The following is a 22,118-nucleotide window of genomic DNA, read 5'->3' as shown; positions in this document are numbered from 1 at the left end:
TAGTCGAGGTGCCATCTATCATAAGATTAGTATCGTTACATATAGGAGGGGTGGTTGCGTCATACAAGAGGGACATCTTCAGCTCTCCCGCTCCGTCTTTCAAACTGCAAAGGAGTTCATCCCCAGTGGGGTCTGGCATAACGATCTTGTTCGAGGTCTCAGATGGTTCCCAGACAGTCCAGCGGATCCATAGTGGCCCAGCGCCCTGAGCACCGTGACGGCTGATCCTCCGCACTGGAGAGCAAGTCTAGACCCTCAGCGCGTCGCTTGCACGTTGACAGTAGCCAGTCTGAATTGTAGAAAGCGTCTCGAACTCACCTGTCTCTCTGCAACCTATGGCCCCGTGCTGAGTACCCCTCATGCTTCTTCCATGTTTTCACCCCAGCTTGCCTGTCACGGGGTACACAGACAGGCCATAGCTCCCTGCTCCTCCCCTCCTCATCCGCCTCTGACCACACTCCATCTGTCTCTCATATTAACCCTCCTCTTTCGCTTCTGTCCCTTGGCTTCTCTTGTAAATTTATCTTATAATCATTGTTGGACGTTGCTGTTTTTTACTCGTCCACGACCCCAATTACTGCATTGCATTCACTTGTTTACTTTACAACCTCCACCGCGAATCGACCATCTTTTATCCCCGGGTTTATTGTACGACAATTGAGCTGCCGGCATCATGTCTGAGTCTCGCCACGAAAGAAGACCGTCAGTTGGAGCCCCAGTTTCGAGTCTCCAAGGACCAATTGGCCCAGGGTTCAGTCGGCCGAAACACAAGCGTAACTACACTGGCTTTGGGCGAGCAGAGATCAAGAGTGTCGAAGCCAGTATTCCTGAAGCATTGAGAGAGGCGTAAGTCCTTTGGTCAATTTTTGTCGGTGCATTTGGGATGGGGAATGTTGACCAATCTAACCCGACTTGTCTTCTAGATGGAGGAAGCATGTAAGAGACGAGCGATAACTCGAAGCGCTCTCGAGGATGTTTCGCAGCTTAAAGTCAGGCTAATACAATATAGTCGGCCTCTGGTTTTGCAAACAAAGACGAGTTCGAAGTATGTTGAGCTTTCTATTAGATTTTGACCTAAAGCTTGTGGGCCTCTAGCTCATCTAAATAGCATGAATTGGTACGCCATGTCGAGACGACACTCGCGCGCTCGTTATACAATTGTGATGAGTTGTATGCTTTTTTCCGCCTTATTTCTTACTTCCGATATTTGAACTTCTAACGACGGCGCTAGGGCTGCATATTCCGGGACTGCTTTAGCTTTCCGAGACCGTTTGATTATCGAGTGGAACAAGACCCAGCAGAGACAGACCCTCAACGATCAGAAACGAGTTTATTGTATGCGAAAAATATCAATACGTATTGTATGGAAGCTGACTATATCACTAGACCTGTCTCTAGAATTTCTGATGGGCAGGGCCCTTGATAACGCTATGCTCAATGTGGGCATGAAGGACGTTGCTCGAGGTACGAGCCGAATGTCTGTTATGACGGTGCCAATGCTAACCCACATGTCTCTCATGTAAGACGGTCTGGGCGATCTGGGCTTTCGTATTGAGGATGTGATCAGTCAGGAACATGATGCAGCCCTTGGTAACGGTGGTTTGGGACGCCTTGCAGCGTGCCTGCTTGACAGCCTCGCAACCCTCAATTATCCTGCATGGGGCTACGGGCTACGCTACCGATATGGAATCTTCAAACAGGAGATAGTGGACGGCTACCAGGTTGAGATCCCTGATTATTGGCTCGACTTCAACCCCTGGGAGTTTCCCCGGCACGAGATTACCGTCGATATCCAGTTCTATGGCTGGGTGAGAACATACGAGGATGAAAACGGAAAAACTATAAACTCCTGGCAAGACGGTGAGATAGTGCAGGCTGTGGCGTATGATGTTCCTGTCCCAGGATACGGTACACGAACGACGAACAACCTTCGTCTTTGGTCGAGCAAAGCAGCCAGCGGCGAATTTGACTTCCAAAAGTTCAATGCCGGTGACTACGAGAGTGCAGTCGCAGACCAGCAGCGGGCTGAAACGATCTCAGCTGTCCTTTACCCTAATGATAACCTGGACCGGGGTAAGGAGCTACGATTGAAGCAGCAGTACTTCTGGTGCGCCGCCTCGCTGTTTGATATTGTAAGAAGGTTCAAAAAGACAAACCGACCATGGAGCGAGTTTTCAGACCAGGTTGCCATCCAGCTTAACGATACCCACCCGACTTTGGCGATAGTGGAGCTCCATCGCATCCTGATGGATAAAGAGGGCCTCGTATGGGACGAATCTTGGGATATTGTCACCAAGACGTTCGGCTATACTAACCATACCGTTTTGCCGGAAGCTTTAGAAAAGTGGTCGGTTCCTCTATTGCAAAACCTCCTTCCACGACACATGCAAATAATCTTCGATATCAACTTGTATTTCCTGCAGACTGTCGAAAAGAAGTTCCCCGACGACCGGGATATTCTCTCTCGAGTTTCTATTATTGAAGAATCACACCCGAAGATGGTCAGGATGGCTCATATAGCAGTCATAGGCTCTCACAAGGTTAACGGTGTCGCTGAGTTGCATTCAGACCTTCTACAAAGCACCATTTTCAGAGACTTCGTGTCTATATATGGCCCCGACAAGTTCACGAATGTCACCAACGGAGTTACCCCTCGTCGCTGGCTTCACCAGGCCAACCCTAGACTATCCAGCCTGATTGCTTCGAAACTAGGAGGCCACGATTTCCTGACGGACTTGACCCTCCTAGAGAAAATAGAGGCCTTTGCAGATGACAAGGCATTCCAGCAGGAGTGGGTAGAGATCAAAACCTTTAACAAACTCCGTCTCGCCAAACACATCAAGGAAACCACAGGATACAGCGTGAATCCGAACTCCCTGTTCGATGTCCAAGTAAAGCGCATCCACGAGTACAAACGCCAACAATTAAACATATTTGGCGTTATCCACCGCTACCTCAAAATCAAAGCTATGTCGACCGAAGAGAAGAAGAAAGTGACGCCGCGAGTTTCCATCTTCGGTGGTAAAGCAGCCCCAGGATACTGGATGGCGAAAACTGTCATCCATCTCATCAACGAGGTATCGTCCGTTGTCAACAATGATGCGGAAGTAGGCGACCTTCTCAAGGTAATCTTCATCGAAGACTACAATGTCAGCAAGGCAGAAATCATCTGCCCAGCCTCCGATATCAGCGAGCACATTTCAACAGCCGGCACAGAGGGAAGTGGAACAAGCAACATGAAGTTCGTCCTCAATGGGGGCCTTATTATCGGAACATGCGATGGAGCTAACGTAAGCCTTCCTTTCTTTGACTAAATATTCCTAGTCCATCTGTCAGCCCTAACCAAATAACTAATCACCACCTCTCAACAGATCGAAATAACCCGCGAAATCGGCGAACAAAACATCTTTCTCTTCGGGAATCTGGCTGAGGACGTCGAGGATATACGACACAAGCATTTCTATGGCGGCTTCAAACTCGACCCTCATCTCGCGGCAGTATTCGATGCCATCCGCTCTGGCACATTCGGCGAACCTTCGCACTTCTCTGCCCTGCTTGCCTCCATCGCCGAACACGGAGACTATTATCTTGTCTCAGACGACTTCAACTCCTACATCCAGACCCAAGAGATGGTTGACGAGGCATTTAAGAATCGTGAGGAGTGGGTATCGAAGAGTATCACCAGTGTGGCGAGAATGGGCTTCTTCTCTACCGATCGAGTGATTAACGAGTATGCGGAGAGCATCTGGAATGTCGAGCCGTTGGCTGTTAGGGATTAAGCTGCGTTAGTGTCTTACTTTGATGAGTTTTTATTCGATGTTTTGTAATCATGCTTTTCATTTAGCTGGCTCGGTCCGTGTTTGTTAGTTTGCTGTATGAAACCATTGAAATGATGCTGTTGTTGAACATTTGGAGGAGCTGTAGTTCGTAACTTAACAGTAGCTTACATTAATGAGTTCCAGTAAGCCATACTCCATTTCAAGGATGAAGGCCTATTGAATAATTCAAAATAAGTAGAAGCTTGTCTAATGAATTCCAATTCGCTAGGTACACAACATACAAATCCTATCTTAATACATTGACTATATGGGTACTGTGTAGTACCACGTACCCGAGAAAATAAAACCCACCCATTAATAGGGCGTAAATGCATATATGCCTCATTACCACCTTCTACGACGAAGTCAACTCCGCCATTCGCTTCTGTAGTTCCGGGATAGCCCGCAGATGAAGATCGAGTTCTTCCTTCTCACTAAAGAAGCAAAGTAGTCAGCACCATTACCTTAAAAAAAAAAAAAAAAAAGAAAAGAAAAGCAAGCCGAGTGGGTGGGGTCTTACTCTTCCAGCTTCATCCTCCTCTCCCAGTCTAGGCCGGTAAAAGTATACCCACCCTGCCCATCAAACTGCAGAATCATTTTGTGGTACTTCCACAGACTGCGGCGATGCGAAACCGTCATGAGCGTCGTGCCCAGTTTCTTCGCAGTTTCGTACATGACGCGCTCGATCTCAAGAGTGACAGAGGACGTGCACTCGTCTAGAATCGCGAATTTCGGGCGATGGTAGAACAGGCGCGCCATAGCGATCCGCTGCTGGAGACCGATGGAGAGGACGTCTCGCCATTCTTCCTCCGCATCCCATTCGCCAGGGCGGTCGACGACTGAGGCGATTTCAACGATGGAGAGGATCTCATATAGGTCGTCGTCGGTGATCCCCTTGGCGCGCATTTCGCGCACGCCGTCGGGGTAGATGACTTGTTGGCGGAGCGTGCCGCGGGAGAGGTAAGGGCGTTGCGGGATGTAAAAGATTTCGTCGAAGCGCGGTTTCTTGACGCGGCCACCGTAGACGGGCCAAAGTCCTCCTAGGATTCGGAAGAGGGATGATTTGCCGCAGCCGTTGGGGCCGACGATTAAGAGGTGGTCGCCGGGGTGGACAGTGAAGCTGAGCTTGCGGACGAGCACATCACCGTTGGGCGAGACGATGGGAACATCGGTGAACTCGATTGAGTCGCTCTCTTCGGTTTCGCCGCGGCCGGATAGGACAGCTGCGTTTTCTTCTGTGGATGCTGATGAGACGAGTTTCTTTTCGAACCGCCCGGCCAAAAGGTCGTCCATGACTTCCATTAGCGACGAGACACGAGCTGTAAAGCCTGCTAATTCGGAAATCTCCTTGTAGGAAAACATTAGACGACCAAAGGCATCCGAGGAAGAAAGCAACATTCGCCTGTTTGTAACAAAGCCTGTTTCGATAATTAGTCACAGTTCGAAGCGGCACTCAAGCCCGTTATCTGCGAATAAAGATAGAAGACTTACTTTCTGTACGGTCACCCATGGTCTGGGTAACTTGGCCAGGTATTTTAAAGAATACCGGGACACTGCACAAAATCAAGCCCAGAGCACCCCAGAAGTATTTGATAACGAAATCCTCCATAAAGCCATGGTATAAACGCCTCCGCAGAATGCGATTCACATGTTTTATGAGGGTGAAATAACCCTTGTCTAGCGTGTCCTTCTCCGCATCATGGCCATGGTATAGAGCAATTTCCTCGCTGTAGTCGATCAATCTCGAGTGAAGGAATCTAAATTCTCCCTCGAGACGAGCTTCATCAGCGACGTATTTGCCGAATGGTGGTGTTAGTGCCCGCATGACATTTGCTGATAATTGAACTAAAAGGCTCATAATGAAGAGGCCTTCACCACCGACACTCTTCGAAAGAGAGTAGTTGTAAATAGCCATGTCTAGAATTGGTTTGGCGAGATTCGAGTACAGCTCCGCTAGGCTGTCGGAAAACCGAGTTACATCAACGGTGATAAGTTGGTCAGGGTTCTTGATTCGGTCGTCCAACGCCGAAATCGCATAGAAGGTCATATTCGACAGGTATTTCTCGTGGATGTGGTCGGTAAGACGCTTGCGGTAGCTGAGTGCGAGCTTGCACTGGTGATAAGACAGCTATTGCGCAGTCATGCCTATTAGTACACTTATATTTAAAGCCCAAGATTGTATGATAACCCACCATAGAGTTCGTAAAAGTCGCAGGCACCGCAACAATCATCCACCACACCAACCCTAGTAGAAAGTCCTTCCCCTTCCCTCGTACCAAGTTACTGACAAGTCTCCCATCAAGCTCGGCCACGTACAAACTGAGCAGAGTCCGTAATACCAGGAAAACGCTGTGGCTTATCAGCAGTCGTAGTTCCTTACTCCGCCAGCCCGGTATTACAATCTTCAGCAAACGAGCTATGTTTCTGAAGAATTCGCGATTCACGCCGACCTTCTTCCGTGGGTTCTCGCCGCGATCACCGAGGCTGCTGGTCCCTGGCTTCTTCCGCAAATCCACCTGGTGCTGGGAGGCTGCCTTCTGCTCGGAGATAGCATTATGAATGCGCTTGGCGAGGGCCGCGAGGAGGGATAGATAAACTGCACGGGATATGTTTGTGCGATTGCGAAGATATAGTGACGTGAGGCTGGAGAAAATCTGCCGTACAGAGCGTTCGGGGGGGAGTAGTTTTGATTGGGCTGCCATAGCGATGGGGATGAACGGCCGCTCACGCGCGAGGGACAAGAGTGGCTTTATCCAGAGTCAACAGGCGCCGACATGTCCATGAACAGCTCTAGTTCTGTAGATGGATAGGAAACACGCCAGACACTGGGCTGAATGACGAGGAGTTGCGAGTGAAGGAAGAATGATGACATGGGCACGGTGAATAATGCAGTGGATAATGGGGTCTCTCCGCCTCTCCGCAAGCTCCGCTGGGGTCGATGCATGTGAAGAAAGCCGAGGCTGCAGGCCAAAGTGCGAGGTCGCCCAACTATGATGTCACGTGGACTCCCACCACACAGTATTTTCGAAACTCGATATTTACTATATGAGACCCCTACTGCGATATATGCTATGAGTATTCATGTATTTCGACATACTTGAGCATGGTTATGTCTCTGAGAGACAAAAACGTAGAATAGAGGATGCCGTAATATGCACATACCATACAAAAACCGAACAAAATCAAACCCATAAAGGTACAGGGATGTACAGAGAAATCAAAGAAACTATAGATAAACACGCTTTGTCGAGATATATGCTAATTATCATGCAAAGGAAGCGGAAGACATGTACCGGTAAATGGGTATAATAAAGAGTCAACAATACAGTGGCTAATAGAACGTAAATAAGCTATCGATGGCGGGTGAGGCCATCGAAAAGCGTGTCGCTAAATCATCAAGCAGATGGCTGGTCGGGACCAGGGTTGTTTGTTCTGGTCCTGCTGGTGTCGGATATAGAGGGCGTCCTTCTCCCACTATTAATCTGAGCAGCAATCTGGCTTTGCTTAAACCTTTCATAGGCTTCAGTATCCTGCCGTTGAATAGCCCATAACTCTTCGACCGTTGAGCCCAGCTCCTGGAAGGCCTTGTCGGCCCCAACGCTCTCAAATTGGGAACGGGTCTGTTCCTCGTGCAAACGATCCAATTTGTCTCGCAGAGCTGTGAGATGGAACTCGTCCATCGGTTCATCTGACTCTCCTTCCTCATTCTGGTCCAGAGGGTTGATAAAATCACGACGGATGTTCTGCCCAAGACGGTGGACATGACCCTCTTCGGATGTCATTGCACGGGAATGCAGCGAGGTAATAGAGCTTGCCCGCGAGAGACGAACAGCATACTGATCACCTTCATCATCATCGACTGCGATATCATTATCAGCAGTGGCGCCAGCCGACTGCACATTCCCGAAACTTGCGGCAAGATCGCCATCATCCCCTGAATTCTGAGAGCTTGTTTCCTGGTTTGGCTTCCCAACCTGTGGTATGACCCGGGTTTCAGGGTATTCATCCTCGAAGCGCTGAATCATTTTTTGTAACGTAGAATCGAGGAATTGAAGGCGTCCTGATAAAGTAGAGGGGAAAAATCAGTAACGTCGGCTTCTGAAAGTGGGACGAGTAAAAACTTACTGTAGTTGGCATCATTGCCTGCACGATCCTCACGCACAAGCGCGGTCTCGATCCTGGTACGTATACCACGAGCCGACTCCAAGAGGTTCTTGGACATGTCGCGGGGTCGCTTAGCTGCTAGCGACCTAGACTTCCGGTGCCTAGGTGTTGTTGTACCACTCGGAGGTCCGGACACATCTCCTGGCACATGGTGATCCAGGTTGCCAAGGCATACTCCCAATGCTTTCACCACACCTGTACCTCCGATCACATAATCCTCATCGGGAGCAGGCTCATCGTCGTCCTCGGCCCCTTCCTCAGCAGTGCCGTTGCCAACAATATGCTGAAGGATCTCAGGGATCGGGACCGCTGTCCCCGGAAGGGACGGATCAAGATTCTCGGAGAGCTCTGCCTCAAGAGCGCCGCCTGCAAGATTGAGATTGTGAAGACAATATGCCACTATCTGAGATGCCAAGGCCTTGACAACCTCGTTATTCTTTGCGCTTGGGTCTTCAATATCCACGGCTATGATTGTCCGCGAGACACGCACCGCAGCGAGCAAGGACGCATAGACTGCGCATGCTTCTTCTTGGGTTTCCGGATCTGTCGCGGATGCGAGAGCAACAATTGCGGGATTCTCTAATATGTTCAAGTGGCATAAGCCAGGACATTCTGGAAGGATCTCCGCAAGAGCAATCGTATGGTCAGAAGAAAGGTTGACATCAGCCAGATGGATACGCTTCAACTGAGGCATTTTGGGGAGAAAACGTCTAAAAGTCGATAACGCATCCGGTTGCGTCGAGAATAACGCTGGGTTATGAGAGACGTCAATGAACCGAAGGTTATGGAGGCGCACCAGCGCTTGAAGCAGCGGAGAGATAGCAGAGGGCGTAAGAGAACAGTCCGCTAGACTGAGTGCATAAAGAGGAAGGTGATCTTCGATAACATTGGTGATCAGATCCAGGTCGTCCCCTATAGGGTTCCCTCCTAGATCTAAGCCTTCACATTTGCCGGATTCCAGATATCGCACAATATGTTCCAGGCCTCCCCGAGTCACTCCGTTGTTAGCTAAGCCTAGCCTCCGCAAGCCAACGGATGTCGCAGCATCACAAATCTTTTTCACCTCTTCCGTTGTAGGCTTGCATTCGCTAAGTAGCAATTCCTCGAGATGATCGCCACCGAAGCGCTGCGAAAGAGAGTTTGAAAATACGGTAACCACATCAATAGTTGCGGAAGCACAAGTAGGGTTTGTTACTTTCGGAGGTAAATTCGTGGGATCATTCAACGGAATGGGAGATGAGGGTAGCGGAATACCCGTGAGGTCGATAGCCTTGAGGGACTTGGAGAGATGGATAAACAGACTGATATGGCGCCATCCTTCAGGGCCGATTTTCGGATTGTTTTTCAAAGATAGCCTTTCCACAACGCTGAATCTCTCTATCGTCTCGGCTTCACGAAGATCTGCTTTCCTGTTTTTCCCACGTCTGCGCCTCATTTGCTCGACGGTTTTGGTCGAAAGAAGGCCAGACAAGATGGCACGGACGGCCTCATCCGTCAATGCGCATTTTTCAAGAATTAGTTTTCGAACGGGTACCACAGCTAACCAATCACTGAAAGTCGCAATATCTTCAGAAGTCATTGGAAAGTTTGTGAGGTCAAGCACAGCGACGGTCCCAGGGGATTCCGCAAGCGTTGACGAAGGTGACGAAATTTCATCCACTATTCGTTTCAGAACGGGTGTCTCACGTAGTTGACAACAACGCCGGTAAATCCGAATAGGATCAGTCGTTGGGTGATTTTGCGTCCCAGATCGACTATGGACGGCTGTAATGTTCCTAGGTCCGCTCTCGTGATCATCGGCTGTCAATTGCATGGGAATGGAACCGTTCGCCTCTGCTAATCTCCGTTTCCTATCCCTTCGTTCCCGCCTTTCCTCTTCGGATCGCTTTTTCTTTTCTTGCTTCCTTGTGGGCTCCTTCACTTCGTCGTTGGGTTTAGCCTCATCCGATGGCATCGTCGGAGGACTGTCCTTCGGGGCGATATTCTCCTCAGTTGATACCTCTTTCTCCACGGGCGTACTATGCGCACGTTTCAATGGCTCGGCCTCGTCCTTCGTCTTAGATTTCAAATTTGTTCGTTTCGGCTTAGAGATATTCATATCGAGATGACGACGCGGTGTATTTGAAGGCGGGCTTTCCTCATCAGACTCTCGGGGGGCTATGCCCGCAATTTCAACATCGACGCAAAACGCGACCCGCCGCAGCTTCGCTTGGTTGAGATCGGGAACTTTACATCTATCTCGATTTTTATCAATGTTCAACGTACGGCGCTGGCAAATAGAACCATTGGCAGGAGCTGGTCTCCCCCCTCCAGAGCCGGACGAAGACAACTTCCTAAATGCGCTTTGCAGAAAAGAAGGGCCCCGAGGTGAACTAGACGTGAGCGGCGTATTTTCGTCCCTTTTCTCTTCTTCTCTATCCTTCGGCGAATATGCTGCTCCAAATGGGTTATGCATGTCTAGTTTTGAGGCAGGTGGGCTCGGTTTCGGTGTTGCTTGAGGTTTCATGTTGGACTGCGACGGAGGGGTAGAGCCGGATGAGAACTTTGAACTAAGACTTGAGATCCACGAGCCTCGGCGCCCGATTGGTTTCGGTGCACTCTTCGGGAATTGATCCGACGCTGGGGATGTTCCATTGCTCGAATTTGCATCACTAGGCTTGGTCTCCTTCTCAGATCGGGCGCTGGTGTTGTTAGGATCGGATTCGGCGAGCACCGGGCCCGCGGGGACGGAGGCATTCTGCGGGTTTGGAGAGCTCTTGCTCGGTGACGGAGCTTTGTAGGAATGGGAGCGCTGCGGCGTTGCCGCTTCCACATCATTGCCAGGCTTGTCGCAAGACAAAGACGAGACGGATCTGCAGCGAGAAAGGTTGTTGTCTGGTGAAGGTTAGGTTGCTCAAACTCCCAGCGCTAAAACCACGAGCGTACCTTTATGTGAATGATGGAGCCAACTCACATCAACAGTCTCAACGTTCTCCATTCTGAGACTGCTCTTATCAGAGGTAGTGTAGTATATATGAGTGATGCAGATGTGACCGTCAAGTTCCTAGTCGAGCCTAACTAGAGAGACATAACCCCCGGCTCTATTCGAGAACACAGTTTCAACTCTAGCTGTGGAACAATTTGCCACCGTATCGCAGCGTCCTGAGCTAGTGGAGATAGGTATCTCCTTGGAATTTAGTAGTAGAAGTAGTAGTGATGGTCGCGAAATTCCATTTTGTCAATGCGGCGGAGCTGAAATAATGCGGTAATCATGGTATGACGTTAAGGACTGGTGGACATGGGATGGGAGGACGAAGACGGCGCAAGGGAAGCGGGCGAGCAGCGAACTTGAAGTGCGAGGAGGAGAGGGCGGTAAGATGAGGGAAAAGTAATGGATTGATAAAGAGTTACTTGCCAAGGACAAGAGGTGGATAACTGTTCTTGTTAACCACGGCAAGAGCAATATTTCTCAGCATCCTTCGTGATCCCTGGGACCACCAGCACGACGTTCATTACCAAGTGGGAGCCCTTCTGACCGGCAGTATCGTTCGGTAATTACTAGCCAGCATTACTTACCCTCATTAAGCTTCTTACAGCCCACTACTCTCCTACTCCAGCATTCCGATCCAAAGTCCAGACAAATCGCAAAGGTCACGGTGGGAAGAAAAACTGCGTAGGATTTCTTGATGGCGGCCCGCTAAACGCCTTTTTGCCCAGCGGAATTCCATATCCTTCCGGTGGGCTCCGAAACTTGCAATTCCAGCCGTTTACACCGTCCACACCCAGTCAAGTACTCAGTGGAAATCCCACGGGCGGAGTCGCCAACTCCGAGACTCCCTCTCTTTCGAATATTGTACATCCACTACTTCGCATAGTCAACAGGTTTTTTTTTTCTATATTTCAGCGAAGCAGCAGGCCGATGATGCCGAAGAGGTCAAGATCCTTCCAGAATCCGACAATCGTGCGCTATTTTCTTGCATAGAAAGTCGTCGCTCAGGTTTCCCGCTAGGGACTGGGATATTGCCGCCCGTTGGAGAACGCCCTTTACATCTTGAGGATATGGCGCCTGGCCTAGTCTACTTACTGGTTCAGCGTTGAACTGTCTCTCTCCGACACAGCAAGCAAGTGGATATTCCGGTCCATCGAGACCAATGTCGCAAGCCTCGAGGGAAGTTGTGCAAGGGAAAAATGCAGGTGGTCAGAAATTCGCGCCGCCGACCAGCCTCCTGTTTGATCGCCCTCAACGTTACACAGGATACCAAAAAGCAAAGCATTTGTTGGCGAGCAGGACGCATGCGAGGGCGATTACTGCAAGGTTCACGGAGGTAGAGTTCTTTCCCCTCTATAGATTGAGCCTGGCCCTCGTATTGGTTATATACGACTAGTAACATTACCAATATTACCAGTGAGCCCTGAGGCAAGTCAGCTGATGGCCCGCGCTTCTCCAAGACTGTGGAGTTGTGGTGGCCATTCCACAACCGTCAACCATCGCTCCAATATGCTGATCGTTTGATTCTTGTCGGTGGGCATTTGGGCTGAATGCTGACTGCCAACTGCTGTTATGTGTGCCGTGTTCTGGTTCCTTCTCCTTACACCAGCCCAACGGTCGTGTCACCTGAGATTTTTAGGTGGAATTTCACTCAGTGTCGTGGACCAGATCATAGCCTTAATTCTTCAGGAGAGATAGGAGTCCACTACGGTGTGAATCGCAAGTTCCATAAGACCCGCAGGTATCCTCTTTGGATCAACGATGGCGGATCACAGCTCCCACGAGAGAAGATACCTTATTTGGAAGCATAGTTCGCGGGTCTCGCGGCATCAAATACACGGCCATCGCACTTAGAAGAAACGGAGAAAGGGCCGACGTTTGTATTTTTCCCATATGGTCATAAAGTAGGCAAATGTATCCCAGCGGAGAAGTCCCGGAGCTGGTTGGGTGCGCACCTTCGGCAGCGAGTGTCCACATGCGGTGTAGACTGTAGATACGTAGTGGGTGGGGGTGGCGAGCGAAGAACAAAAGGACTCAGGGCTTTGGGAGCTGTATATGTACGAAATCTACAAGTCGGCCAATTTATTGGAGCTTTGAAGAAAATTAAGCCATTTCAATTCCCCGCACCCATAATGCTCCAGAAGTAAGCCCTAAGTCATAAAACACAAAAACATAGTCGTGAAAATCATCAAGCTACAGGATATCTGAAGAATCGCCGACTTGGCAAACCCTTTATTGTTGGCAAGGTAAAATTTTTTTTGCTCTGACTATCGCACTCAGTAAATGTATCAAGCACGATCAATCCGCCTCCCTAATAGGAAAACATTTAAGCAGCAAGCTCACGGATCTTAGCCTCAACACGGGCCTTGCGCTCATCGTAGGTGAGCTTGTTCTTGCGGAACTTCTTGCTCTCGGCCTTCCATTCCTCCTTGGACTTCTTGGAGCCAGCATCCTCATCCTTCTTGAAGGGGTCCTCACGGATAGCCTTGTGGGCTTCGGTGTAGAGGTCCTCGAGCTCACCAGCGTCAATCTCGTTCTCGGTGTACTTGTGGAACTGGCCACGGAAACGCTCCTCGTCGTCATCGGCAAGGCCCTCCATGTACTCAGCAACGTGGCCACCGAAGATGTAGCTACGGAGAGTCTCGGCGTCGAGCTCCTCAGATTCGATGTCGTAACCGGGGAAGCGGCTCTCGGAGTGGGGAACGAAGATACCACCGTCGGAAGCACCCTTCATGGCACCGAAGACACGGGCACCAGTGGAGGTACGGGCAAGACCAACATCGAGGAAGGCCTTGAAGGGGCGGCGGGTACCGTCGTCGGTCTCAGCAGCCTCGGTGAGACTGAACTCACCGTCAGCCTCCTCAACACCGGTGAAGTCCTCGTCAAGGCCGAGCTTCTTGAGAGTACGGCGGGCAAGGAGGAGACCAGTGGCGTAGGCAGCGGCCCAGTTGGTCAGACCGTTGGTGATGCCATAGCGCTTGAGCTCGTGAGAGTAGGCGCTGGTGAAAACCTTGTCACCGGTGAGCTCAGAGTAGACGATCTGAGTGACGATGTCGCGGTTGGTGAAGCGGACGACCAGGCGGTACTTGGGAGCGTTGTACTTGTTCTTGGCCTGGGTGACCAGACGCTTACGAGCGTAGTAGTCGGTCTTTCCCTCTCTGCGGCGGCGGTACTTGGTCTGGTAGCGACTAAAAAAATTGTTAGCATGCAAACTTCACATAAAAGATTCACGAGTGCGTGCTTACCTGTAGTACGCGCTGGACTTGACGGTCTTTTGGTAAGGGGCCTACCAGATAACACTCGAGTCAGCAATTTGCGCTTCAGAAGTAACCCTCATCCGAAGCATCTTGCAAAGACCCGGAAACCACGAGAAAACTCATGATTGCAATAGATAGGCCAGAAACAAGGCGATAACGTCGCTTATTTTCACGGATGGCAGTAAATACTCACCATTTTGACTGTTGGGCGGACTGAGGACCGAGTTGTCGACGTTGGCTGCAGAGGAAGAAATTGGGAAATTTCGTGGGATGAATTTGTGGACGGGCCTTCGCTAGTGCGCCAAGACTGGTTGCATCCAACTCCCGGGGCATCTCTACAGTGTGGTCGGCGACGAGGCTGCGGGACACCGCCAAGAGTTTTTTAAGAAGCTGTCTCAAGAGCAAGAACACCCAACCTTGCCAAGAATTACAAAGAGATAATCGATTTTGATCGCATTGACTCTAAGATTAGCATCTATCTCGTGTTAGATATTTACTATGTAACTGTCAACAAGAAGCCTCATAGTTTAGCTTGCTCCTCCAACAGCCGAAGCCCAGTGACCTTCTCCAGCTCTTTCACTGCATCTTCTATATGTCCAAGATTTACCTTGATTGTTCGGAACCCTATCGCCTTAGCAGGTTTTAGGTTCTGGCCAATGTCATCCAAAAACACCACATCAGACGCTCGCACTGGCTGCTTTAGTCCCTTCTTCTGAGCAGCCGCATTCATCTCCTCCAAAGCAGCCTGGTATATCTTCGGATCGGGTTTTCTTAGGCCAGTATGTGCGGATGAGATAAAGAAGTCGAATAACGCCTTGCGCCCGATGGTGTCGTCGTTATACTTATGGCCGTCCGGGAAGATGACTGTATTCGACAGAGCCCCCATGATGAACTTGCCAGACTCCTTCAGCTTCTTCAACGCGGGCCACATGAAGGGGTCGGGCGTCCTCGATATTCGCATCATCTCCCAGAATAACCATTCCGCGTCTACCTCGGGCAATGGTGGGTTCAATGCTAGGACTTTGTTCGGGTTCTTTTTCCGAAGGTCCTCGTTGAATAACTTCCACAGTTGGGGATCCCGTAGGTCCCTATTGAATCCAGCGAAGAACTCGGCGTCCATTTTGATATCGCCCCGCTCCAATCTGTGCCAGCTGCCATGTGGTGATGTCCGGGAGATGCTGAAGTTCACCCATCCAGGCGGTATGTTCTGAGCAATCTCATAGTCTAAGATGGCTTGGAATGGCGACACGACCTGTATTGAAATTAGCACATGTAGCTGATACCATGAGTGTTATTATCAGCTTACACAAACTCCCCCGATATCGAAGAGCAGGCCCACCGGCCGTTGACTTTCCGCCATGGTGGAGCGGCAAGAATGGGTCCGAGATCTTGGTTTTGTAAACACGGGGCTAGGAAATTCAATTTCACTGTCCAGCAGATATCGAGTAGTTATTTTGTTGATGATGGGAAGCTTTCCTTGCGTGTTGTCTGCGGAGTAAGAAACTTGGGGGAACTGGGTTGCCGAGGTATGTATCGGCCATGGGCAGTGATTCTAGACCGAGGAAGACATTCCACATCACAACTAGGACTACCTAGATGAGCATACTATTTCAGCTATCTGAAGACACTACGAACATTGATTCTGTTCACAAAACATGAAAAATACCTCCTATTTATATACTCTTTTCTTTCGGTGTCGGCAACTCGCCTGAAATCACGTGACAATGTTGGCGGCCGTTATCGATAGCATCAACGCGTCTCGGTGGGAAACACCTTGTTCAGCATAGCATTGCAGCCATTATGGGGCCATGGAATCCTCGCGGTCCATCGCCGAACTGAAGTCGTCGTTCATTAGGACGCAAGTCCGCATCCTTTCGGAGAGCCTTGAAGCCCCAGAGGATTGGAGAAGCTATGCCGCAGAGCCCTCGGAGGAGGACCTGAGTGATAAGGTGGTTGGGGAGGTGCTACAGAAGTGTAAGTGCCATATACTCGCCGTGCTGCCAGCAAGATTCATGCAGTGATTTACATTCACTGTTTTTGCTGGGTTTTTTTTTTTTTCTATTTGCACTCTCCCCACATGTTGCTCTCAATACTAACCAGCCTCTGCGTTAGTTAACGCGGCCTTGAAACAACACAATCGCGTTGTTTACTCCTCTCAGGCGATCCAACATGTGTCACAACAAATCGCAAGTCTATACTGGTCATCGATTAGCCAGGCTACTCGTGAGGTGACTTCACTGGAAAGAGGTGTCGACAGAACTGTCGATTTATCTAGTCACCCGTGAGTTTTCGCGCTCGCCATTGATCCCACGAATCTGTTGCCTGACACATTTTTTTTGCAAGAAATATTACCCAGCTCCCTGAAGAGCTCTACGATCGATCAACAAGCGAAGATGATCAGCTTAGGTTTGAGCCCCTGTACGGCAAATTTCACTTTTATCCGACTCATCGTTGTACAGGTACAAGCGCCTACGAGAACGTCTTGCGAACCTTGATAGTCTGCGGCAACAGCGACAACGGCGCCTAGACCAATTGCGACAGCTCCATCGTCTCCTGGAGCCATTTAACGAACCGCAAAATAATATTCAGCCCAATCTAGTCACAAGGGATGGAGAACTAATCCGAGAACTAGAGAAGATGCGGATGCTGGTCGCACGGGTTAGTGGTCGCATAGCGCAGACGCAGACGGATCATGACGGTGGAGGTGATGCTTCATACGTGCTGGGATCGGAGCAGAAGCTTGCGGCGCTTCTAGACATGGATTGAACAGTATATAGTCCTATATGCAAGCCTCACTGCCAGAGTTTACTTGACATGTATTCTCGTAGCCCGTATCTAGTTGCTTTTCAGTTCCTGTCCGAACCCGGTGACACAGAAGCGCTGAAAGAGCCGACGGGGAAAAAAGCTACATAAGTATTGCCCCGGATACTTCACTGGCTGGTAAAGATTTGGGATTATTGCTTGGTTTCTCGAAATAAGTTGCAAGGGGCAAACTATACTTGGACCTGACTGCAGCTGCAGCAAGTGCGAGTGACAGGAGCGTGATGAAAATAGAAAAAAATAACGCGATATATTATTTCTTCCTGCCGCATAATTCTTACTTCTCACATTTAACAAAACAGCCATTATTCCTCCAACAGCACATTTTCTTTATTCTGCACTGCTGTTGGCTCTTGCAATGGATGATTCCCTCCAGGACACCGCCTCCTTCTGTGGCTCCTGTGAGGCTGGTGATCGGAGTTTACCATCCGAAACTCCGGAGCTTGACTGTTTTGGTGAAGGCCGACCTCTCCCTCCTCTCCCAACAACTCCAAACCAACTAGCTGCAGAACACAACGCGACCGCGACGCCGGAGACGACCTCTTTTAGGGCCTCTCTGCCAAGATCGAGGTCTCTGCCTCAATTACCGACCGTCCCTACTAGCGAGATTTCCATTCCACCCGACACAATCGCTGAGTCTACTCCTCCCTGTGCTCCCAAGGCACCATTTGTGCGTGGGCATCGTCGTCGCTCCACCCACGTAGATCGTCGTGACCTTGAGAAATTCAGAAAGGAGGTCCTGGGTGTTGAGACCACTGGATTTGAATACGACGACGAAGGCGCGCTCACTGCGAATCCCAAGGAATTTCAGTCCCAGTTGGAGGAATTGAATCGTGCTTTTGACGCCGCTACCATGTCTTTGAACAGCAGCGGTAGCAACAGCTCCGGATCGGGCATGTTTTCAAATTATACCGACAATTCTGCCGCCGGACCTTCCAACCTGCCTAGTGTTCCTCGCCAGCCGATTCCCTCGCCGGTGGCCACTCCGCCTCCCCAAGTTAACGGCGGCGGGATGGCAGGAATGAATGCCGGGGTGCCGATGAGTGCGGGACATCAAATGGATTTGCGTCATCTTTTTGACATGGTGCTGGAGCTGAGCGATGTATTGAAGAATAATCGAGACATGACCAAAAGCATAGTCTCGAGCGCGGAGGAGATTATGGTATGTTTTCCTGCCCTTCTGCATTGGATAACACTGACGATGACAGAAACGTTCTTCATCCGAAGGGACTAGCCCGAGCATTCAGCAGGTGAATGGGGAAATATCCAGTAAGCCCACGCGATTCCCCTATTTACCTTGATTGATATTAATCGAACTAGGTGCCCGTATTGCTGAACTTGAGCGTGCCCTCGCCAAGGAGAAGCGCCTGGTAGAAGTCTTGAAAGTCGAACAGGTCGAGAATACCAAGTTGATCGGTGAATACGAGGCGGCCGTCGGCACTATGGTAGAGCAGATTCGCAACTACTGCCACAACAATAATCTGCACTACCTGTATCAGAAGCGACATTACAACAATCTCCTTCAGGCAGAGCGTGATGCCCACCTGGAAAGTCGCCTTGATCGTGACCACTGGCATGCTCAGACCTTGAAATGCGCGGAAATGATTCGCACCGCTTATCGTCTTCGCTGCGAGGAGGAAGAGCTCCCCGTTCGTATCGTTGCCGGCTTGCAGAACGAAGTTCGTGCCTATCGCAATGCCTTGGGCATGGAACCCGAGAAATTCGAGGAAGAATATGGCTACGAGATTCTGAAGGACGTGCCGGGAGGTGCCGAATGAAGTGGCGTGGCATTTGATGTTGTATGAGTTATGATGATTTTCGACACAGATTCCCTCTTTCTTTGATCCTGGGACGGCGTTTTGGGTACCTTTTACTCGATATAGCAGCTTGCAGCTCGGATTTTTGCCTGCGAAGGATACCCATCTTTGCATGACTTGCATGTACTTTTCTGGTCTTGATATTACTGGCTGAAGGGTTCTGAACTTGGACATGGTTACTGGGGCTTTTGGATGTGCTGGTCATTTTACTTAAGACCTGGACGATTACCAGAAAGAACACCTTACTTTTTAGGTCAGTCAGATACCTGTAACTAGAAGTTGACCATCTGACTGCCACCAGCGGCCGGCATTGGTTGGAATGTCCATATTGAGGAATAACAACTCTACATTGTACATGTTGATACTTTTTAAGCCAATCCACTCAATCCGTATAAAACACCTCGTCCAAAACCTTCCACCACCCAGGCCCCTCTGCACTGCTCACAGCCCCAGGGATAGGACTCTCCTATAAACGTGCATCCCATTAGCATAACTGCCTTCAAGAGATCTAATCCCTCCTAACTTCCCAAAGAGAGGAATAAATACCTGCATCCCATCCGTCATAGCCCACCACTCCCTCACCTTCGGATTCGCCTTCATCTTCGCCATGTCCCCATCAAAGTCATCTCCGACGTACTTAAATGTGGCGAATATTGTGCGGTCGTTGTCGAAGAATATCGAGTCTATCGCGGCAGCAGCATTAGATTGGCACCGTTCTCCCCAAAATAATCAAAACAGCCTCTCTCTATCTCTCCTTCTTTCTTCCACATGTGGTATGGTTTGGCAGGTATACAGGGCAGGTAAAAGAAGGGGAGACATACAATCACGAATATTGCAGTCTTTAATCTGCTGCAGGACCTCTGGCCAGACGTTTGCGTGGCATTCCTTGTATGCGGCGACGGCGGAGGGTTTGAGGTGGACGATCTGGGCGATGCGGCGGGTAGGCATTTTCGCGTGTTTCGATTGAATTGAATTGAATTGGATAGGATAATAATATTGTGTGCTTTTTGAGTCTAAAAAATCAATAATATTAACAGATTGCGAAGAGGGGGGAAAGGGAGCATACTGAGCTCAGTGCCGTGCCCCTCAGTTCGGGGGGTATTAACCCGAGGCACTCTGGGGAATCACTCCCTCCGTTGGAATGTGGCCAGCGGGGTATAGATTAATTAAATTTGATATATAGATTGTTTCATAAGTGGTAAAGCATAGTCTCTATTGTGTGAATCTTCAAAGGACCTTGCGAGGCTCTGATGTTTAAGTTAACATGTCACATCCTAAACTATATATTAACCCTCGGTCCAGCCATGGTATATTGCCGCTAAACGAAACAGAACGCAAACAGAATTCAAACAAAGCAAGGTAGATTAGGAGATTAATCCTGCATTTGACTTTTTGGCACAGGCCGTATCCAAGCAACTGCGATATTCGCTGCGATGGAAATTACTCCCAAGATCCAGATTCCGCGAGCATAGTCATGGTGGCTGTACCGGAAGATAATGGCGAAGATTATGCCACCTAGATTTCCAAAGCCTCCTACCATACCAGAAACAATGCCTGGGGGAGATTAGCAAATGGCCTGATCATAAATAAAAATAAGGCAAAGCTCGGACATACCATTAGCAAATGGATGCACATGGGGCACAAGGGCGAAGTTGGCACCATTGCAAGCCTCAAGGAAAAATGCAAGACCGGCAGTAAGACCAAACATGGTCGCCTCAGATGTTGGGTCTGAAAGACCCATTGCAAGCATGAAAGCGCCCATGATGACACCGAGGAAGGAGAGAAGGAGTTTCTTCGACCAAAGCGTCTCACTGTAGTTGTAAAGAATATCGGCGAGAAACCCACCAGCTGGGCGGCAGATAACATTGAGGAAACCGAACATAGCGGCCCACTTTCCTGTTTGTGTCTGGCCCATGTATGGGAAGTTCTTGTCGTAGTAATCACCGAGGATGGAGTTGATGGCCAGCTCTGAACCAAAGGAACAGGCGTAGGGAATAGCGACCGCTAGGCTTGCGAGACTGAAGACAACCTTCATGGCTTCTTTGCGGGAAGGGGAAACCACAGCATCTGTTTGGATGGCATCGAGCTGACCCATTACTTGAGTGCCGTCGGACTCTATGGGGGACTGGATGCCTTTCTTCTCCACATCTACAGCGATGTTGGTGATGATCGAGGGTGATCCGGAAGGTTGTGCGGACTGGCTGCCGGAATTGAGGTCGACGATGTTGCCTTGAGAGTGTGTTTCCTCCTTTGTCCAGATATGGCGTTGTGACCACGGCCCTGTTGGCGTATCGTCGCATGTAAACAGCATCCCCAAGGCGGTAGCAACGATAAGGATGAAGGGGACGATGTAGGCAACGCGCCATGCCTTGTGTGCGGCAAGACCTTGACTATGGACGAGCGAGTCAAATATAGCAGGCATGACAAAGCTGGTTGTGGAATGTAAGCACTCTTATACGTGTCTGTTGTTAAAGAAGCAAGAGTGTACTCACTATGTAATACCGCCGCCAGCATTACCCAGACCTGCAGCAAGGGAGTTGGCGGTCCCCACGACCTTCTTGTCAAAGAACCCGGTACACCAAACCTGGCATGGGACAAATGTGCCACCAAGAATTCCAATAAAAAATCGCAGAGCTATTAGTCCCTCGGGGGTTGTAACTAGACCAGCCATTGCAGTGGGTATAGAGCCCACCAGCAATAACCCGACGAAGACTAAACGAGGACCGAAACGGTCGCACATGGGCCCGCAGACAAATCTAACCAGTAACCTGGCAAAATTAGGCTTGACCTGAAAACCAGTGTTTGTAGGGTACTCACGTAGCTAATAGAGCAATGATATTTGAGTTGGCAATTTGCGTCTGCGACATGTGTAGATCATCACGGATGGTGACCGTCAACTATACCTGAATGTTAGAATATCGTCACAAATAATAGTGCTGATGAGAAGACTTACCAGAGGCGGAAATGCATACCATGAGAGAAATGCAAGCATGAACCCTAACCATGAGAAGAAGAAAACACGGCCATATGCGTCAAGAGGATTCAGTATCGGGATGGAGAGCGCTTTGCGGTTGCTAGGGTTGACCTCAGGAGAGGCTACCAGGAGCTTGAAAAAGCCCATGTCTTTGAATAATGTTGATTTTAGGATTTGGGTTGGTTGACTGGAAACCAGGCTCAGCCTGCTGAACAGATATTGCTGTACAATATTATGTCCCGGGGGTATACGTGAAGGAAGTCAATGAGTTGAATGGGGCCAGTATAAGAAAACTGAAGT

The 22,118-nt window shown here is 49.7% G+C and overlaps 8 protein-coding genes across 8 annotated transcripts; 3 read left to right on the top strand and 5 right to left on the bottom strand.

Annotated features, from left to right (window-relative positions):
* Positions 1-673: 673 nt before the first annotated feature.
* On the top strand, positions 674-4,252 carry glpV (glycogen phosphorylase; the record flags this gene model as incomplete). Its single annotated transcript, XM_040818045.1, has 8 exons — positions 674-846; positions 924-936; positions 1,010-1,045; positions 1,109-1,170; positions 1,232-1,335; positions 1,387-1,464; positions 1,525-3,290; positions 3,372-4,252. The coding sequence occupies 8 exons, from the start codon at positions 674-676 to the stop codon at positions 3,777-3,779; spliced, it is 2,640 nt and encodes an 879-aa protein (XP_040662992.1). The 3' UTR covers positions 3,780-4,252.
* On the bottom strand, positions 4,174-6,520 carry ASPVEDRAFT_58988 (ATP-binding cassette long-chain fatty acid transporter PXA2; the record flags this gene model as incomplete). The annotated part of the gene is made up of 4 exons (XM_040815444.1): positions 4,174-4,252; positions 4,339-5,236; positions 5,310-5,946; positions 6,011-6,520. The coding sequence occupies 4 exons, from the start codon at positions 6,518-6,520 to the stop codon at positions 4,174-4,176; spliced, it is 2,124 nt and encodes a 707-aa protein (XP_040662991.1).
* A 693-nt stretch (positions 6,521-7,213) lies between these two features.
* On the bottom strand, positions 7,214-10,959 carry ASPVEDRAFT_122372 (putative cell wall biogenesis protein Mhp1; the record flags this gene model as incomplete). Its single annotated transcript, XM_040805976.1, has 3 exons — positions 7,214-7,878; positions 7,944-10,856; positions 10,908-10,959. 3 exons carry the CDS (start codon positions 10,957-10,959, stop codon positions 7,214-7,216), a joined length of 3,630 nt encoding a protein of 1,209 aa, XP_040662990.1.
* Positions 10,960-13,276: 2,317 nt separating this feature from the next.
* ASPVEDRAFT_78957 (60S ribosomal uL18 domain-containing protein) lies at positions 13,277-15,567 on the bottom strand (the record flags this gene model as incomplete). Its single annotated transcript, XM_040816629.1, has 4 exons — positions 13,277-14,138; positions 14,196-14,236; positions 14,815-15,459; positions 15,514-15,567. The coding sequence occupies 4 exons, from the start codon at positions 15,565-15,567 to the stop codon at positions 13,277-13,279; spliced, it is 1,602 nt and encodes a 533-aa protein (XP_040662989.1).
* A 322-nt stretch (positions 15,568-15,889) lies between these two features.
* On the top strand, positions 15,890-17,291 carry ASPVEDRAFT_36626 (kinetochore subunit FTA4 family protein). The gene is made up of 4 exons (XM_040811250.1): positions 15,890-16,181; positions 16,320-16,488; positions 16,551-16,613; positions 16,667-17,291. The coding sequence occupies exons 1-4, from the start codon at positions 16,016-16,018 to the stop codon at positions 16,971-16,973; spliced, it is 705 nt and encodes a 234-aa protein (XP_040662988.1). The 5' UTR covers positions 15,890-16,015; the 3' UTR covers positions 16,974-17,291.
* Positions 17,292-17,385: 94 nt separating this feature from the next.
* ASPVEDRAFT_49264 (uncharacterized protein) lies at positions 17,386-18,805 on the top strand (the record flags this gene model as incomplete). Its single annotated transcript, XM_040814142.1, has 3 exons — positions 17,386-18,189; positions 18,236-18,296; positions 18,348-18,805. The coding sequence occupies 3 exons, from the start codon at positions 17,386-17,388 to the stop codon at positions 18,803-18,805; spliced, it is 1,323 nt and encodes a 440-aa protein (XP_040662987.1).
* A 308-nt stretch (positions 18,806-19,113) lies between these two features.
* On the bottom strand, positions 19,114-19,941 carry ASPVEDRAFT_36622 (L-rhamnose mutarotase). The gene is made up of 3 exons (XM_040811249.1): positions 19,666-19,941; positions 19,391-19,527; positions 19,114-19,310 (listed from the first exon to the last, which is right to left on the bottom strand). The coding sequence occupies exons 1-3, from the start codon at positions 19,790-19,792 to the stop codon at positions 19,227-19,229; spliced, it is 348 nt and encodes a 115-aa protein (XP_040662986.1). The 5' UTR covers positions 19,793-19,941; the 3' UTR covers positions 19,114-19,226.
* A 275-nt stretch (positions 19,942-20,216) lies between these two features.
* ASPVEDRAFT_49262 (MFS transporter) lies at positions 20,217-21,965 on the bottom strand (the record flags this gene model as incomplete). Its single annotated transcript, XM_040814141.1, has 5 exons — positions 20,217-20,398; positions 20,459-21,273; positions 21,337-21,612; positions 21,662-21,741; positions 21,798-21,965. 5 exons carry the CDS (start codon positions 21,963-21,965, stop codon positions 20,217-20,219), a joined length of 1,521 nt encoding a protein of 506 aa, XP_040662985.1.
* Between the last annotated feature and the right edge of the window lie 153 nt (positions 21,966-22,118).

This window comes from Aspergillus versicolor (assembly GCF_001890125.1).
Source record: "Aspergillus versicolor CBS 583.65 unplaced genomic scaffold ASPVEscaffold_1, whole genome shotgun sequence".
Lineage (NCBI taxonomy): Eukaryota > Fungi > Ascomycota > Eurotiomycetes > Eurotiales > Aspergillaceae > Aspergillus > Aspergillus versicolor.
The sequence above is the reverse complement of the archived record's forward strand: the minus strand, read 5'-3'. Positions and strand labels throughout refer to the sequence as shown.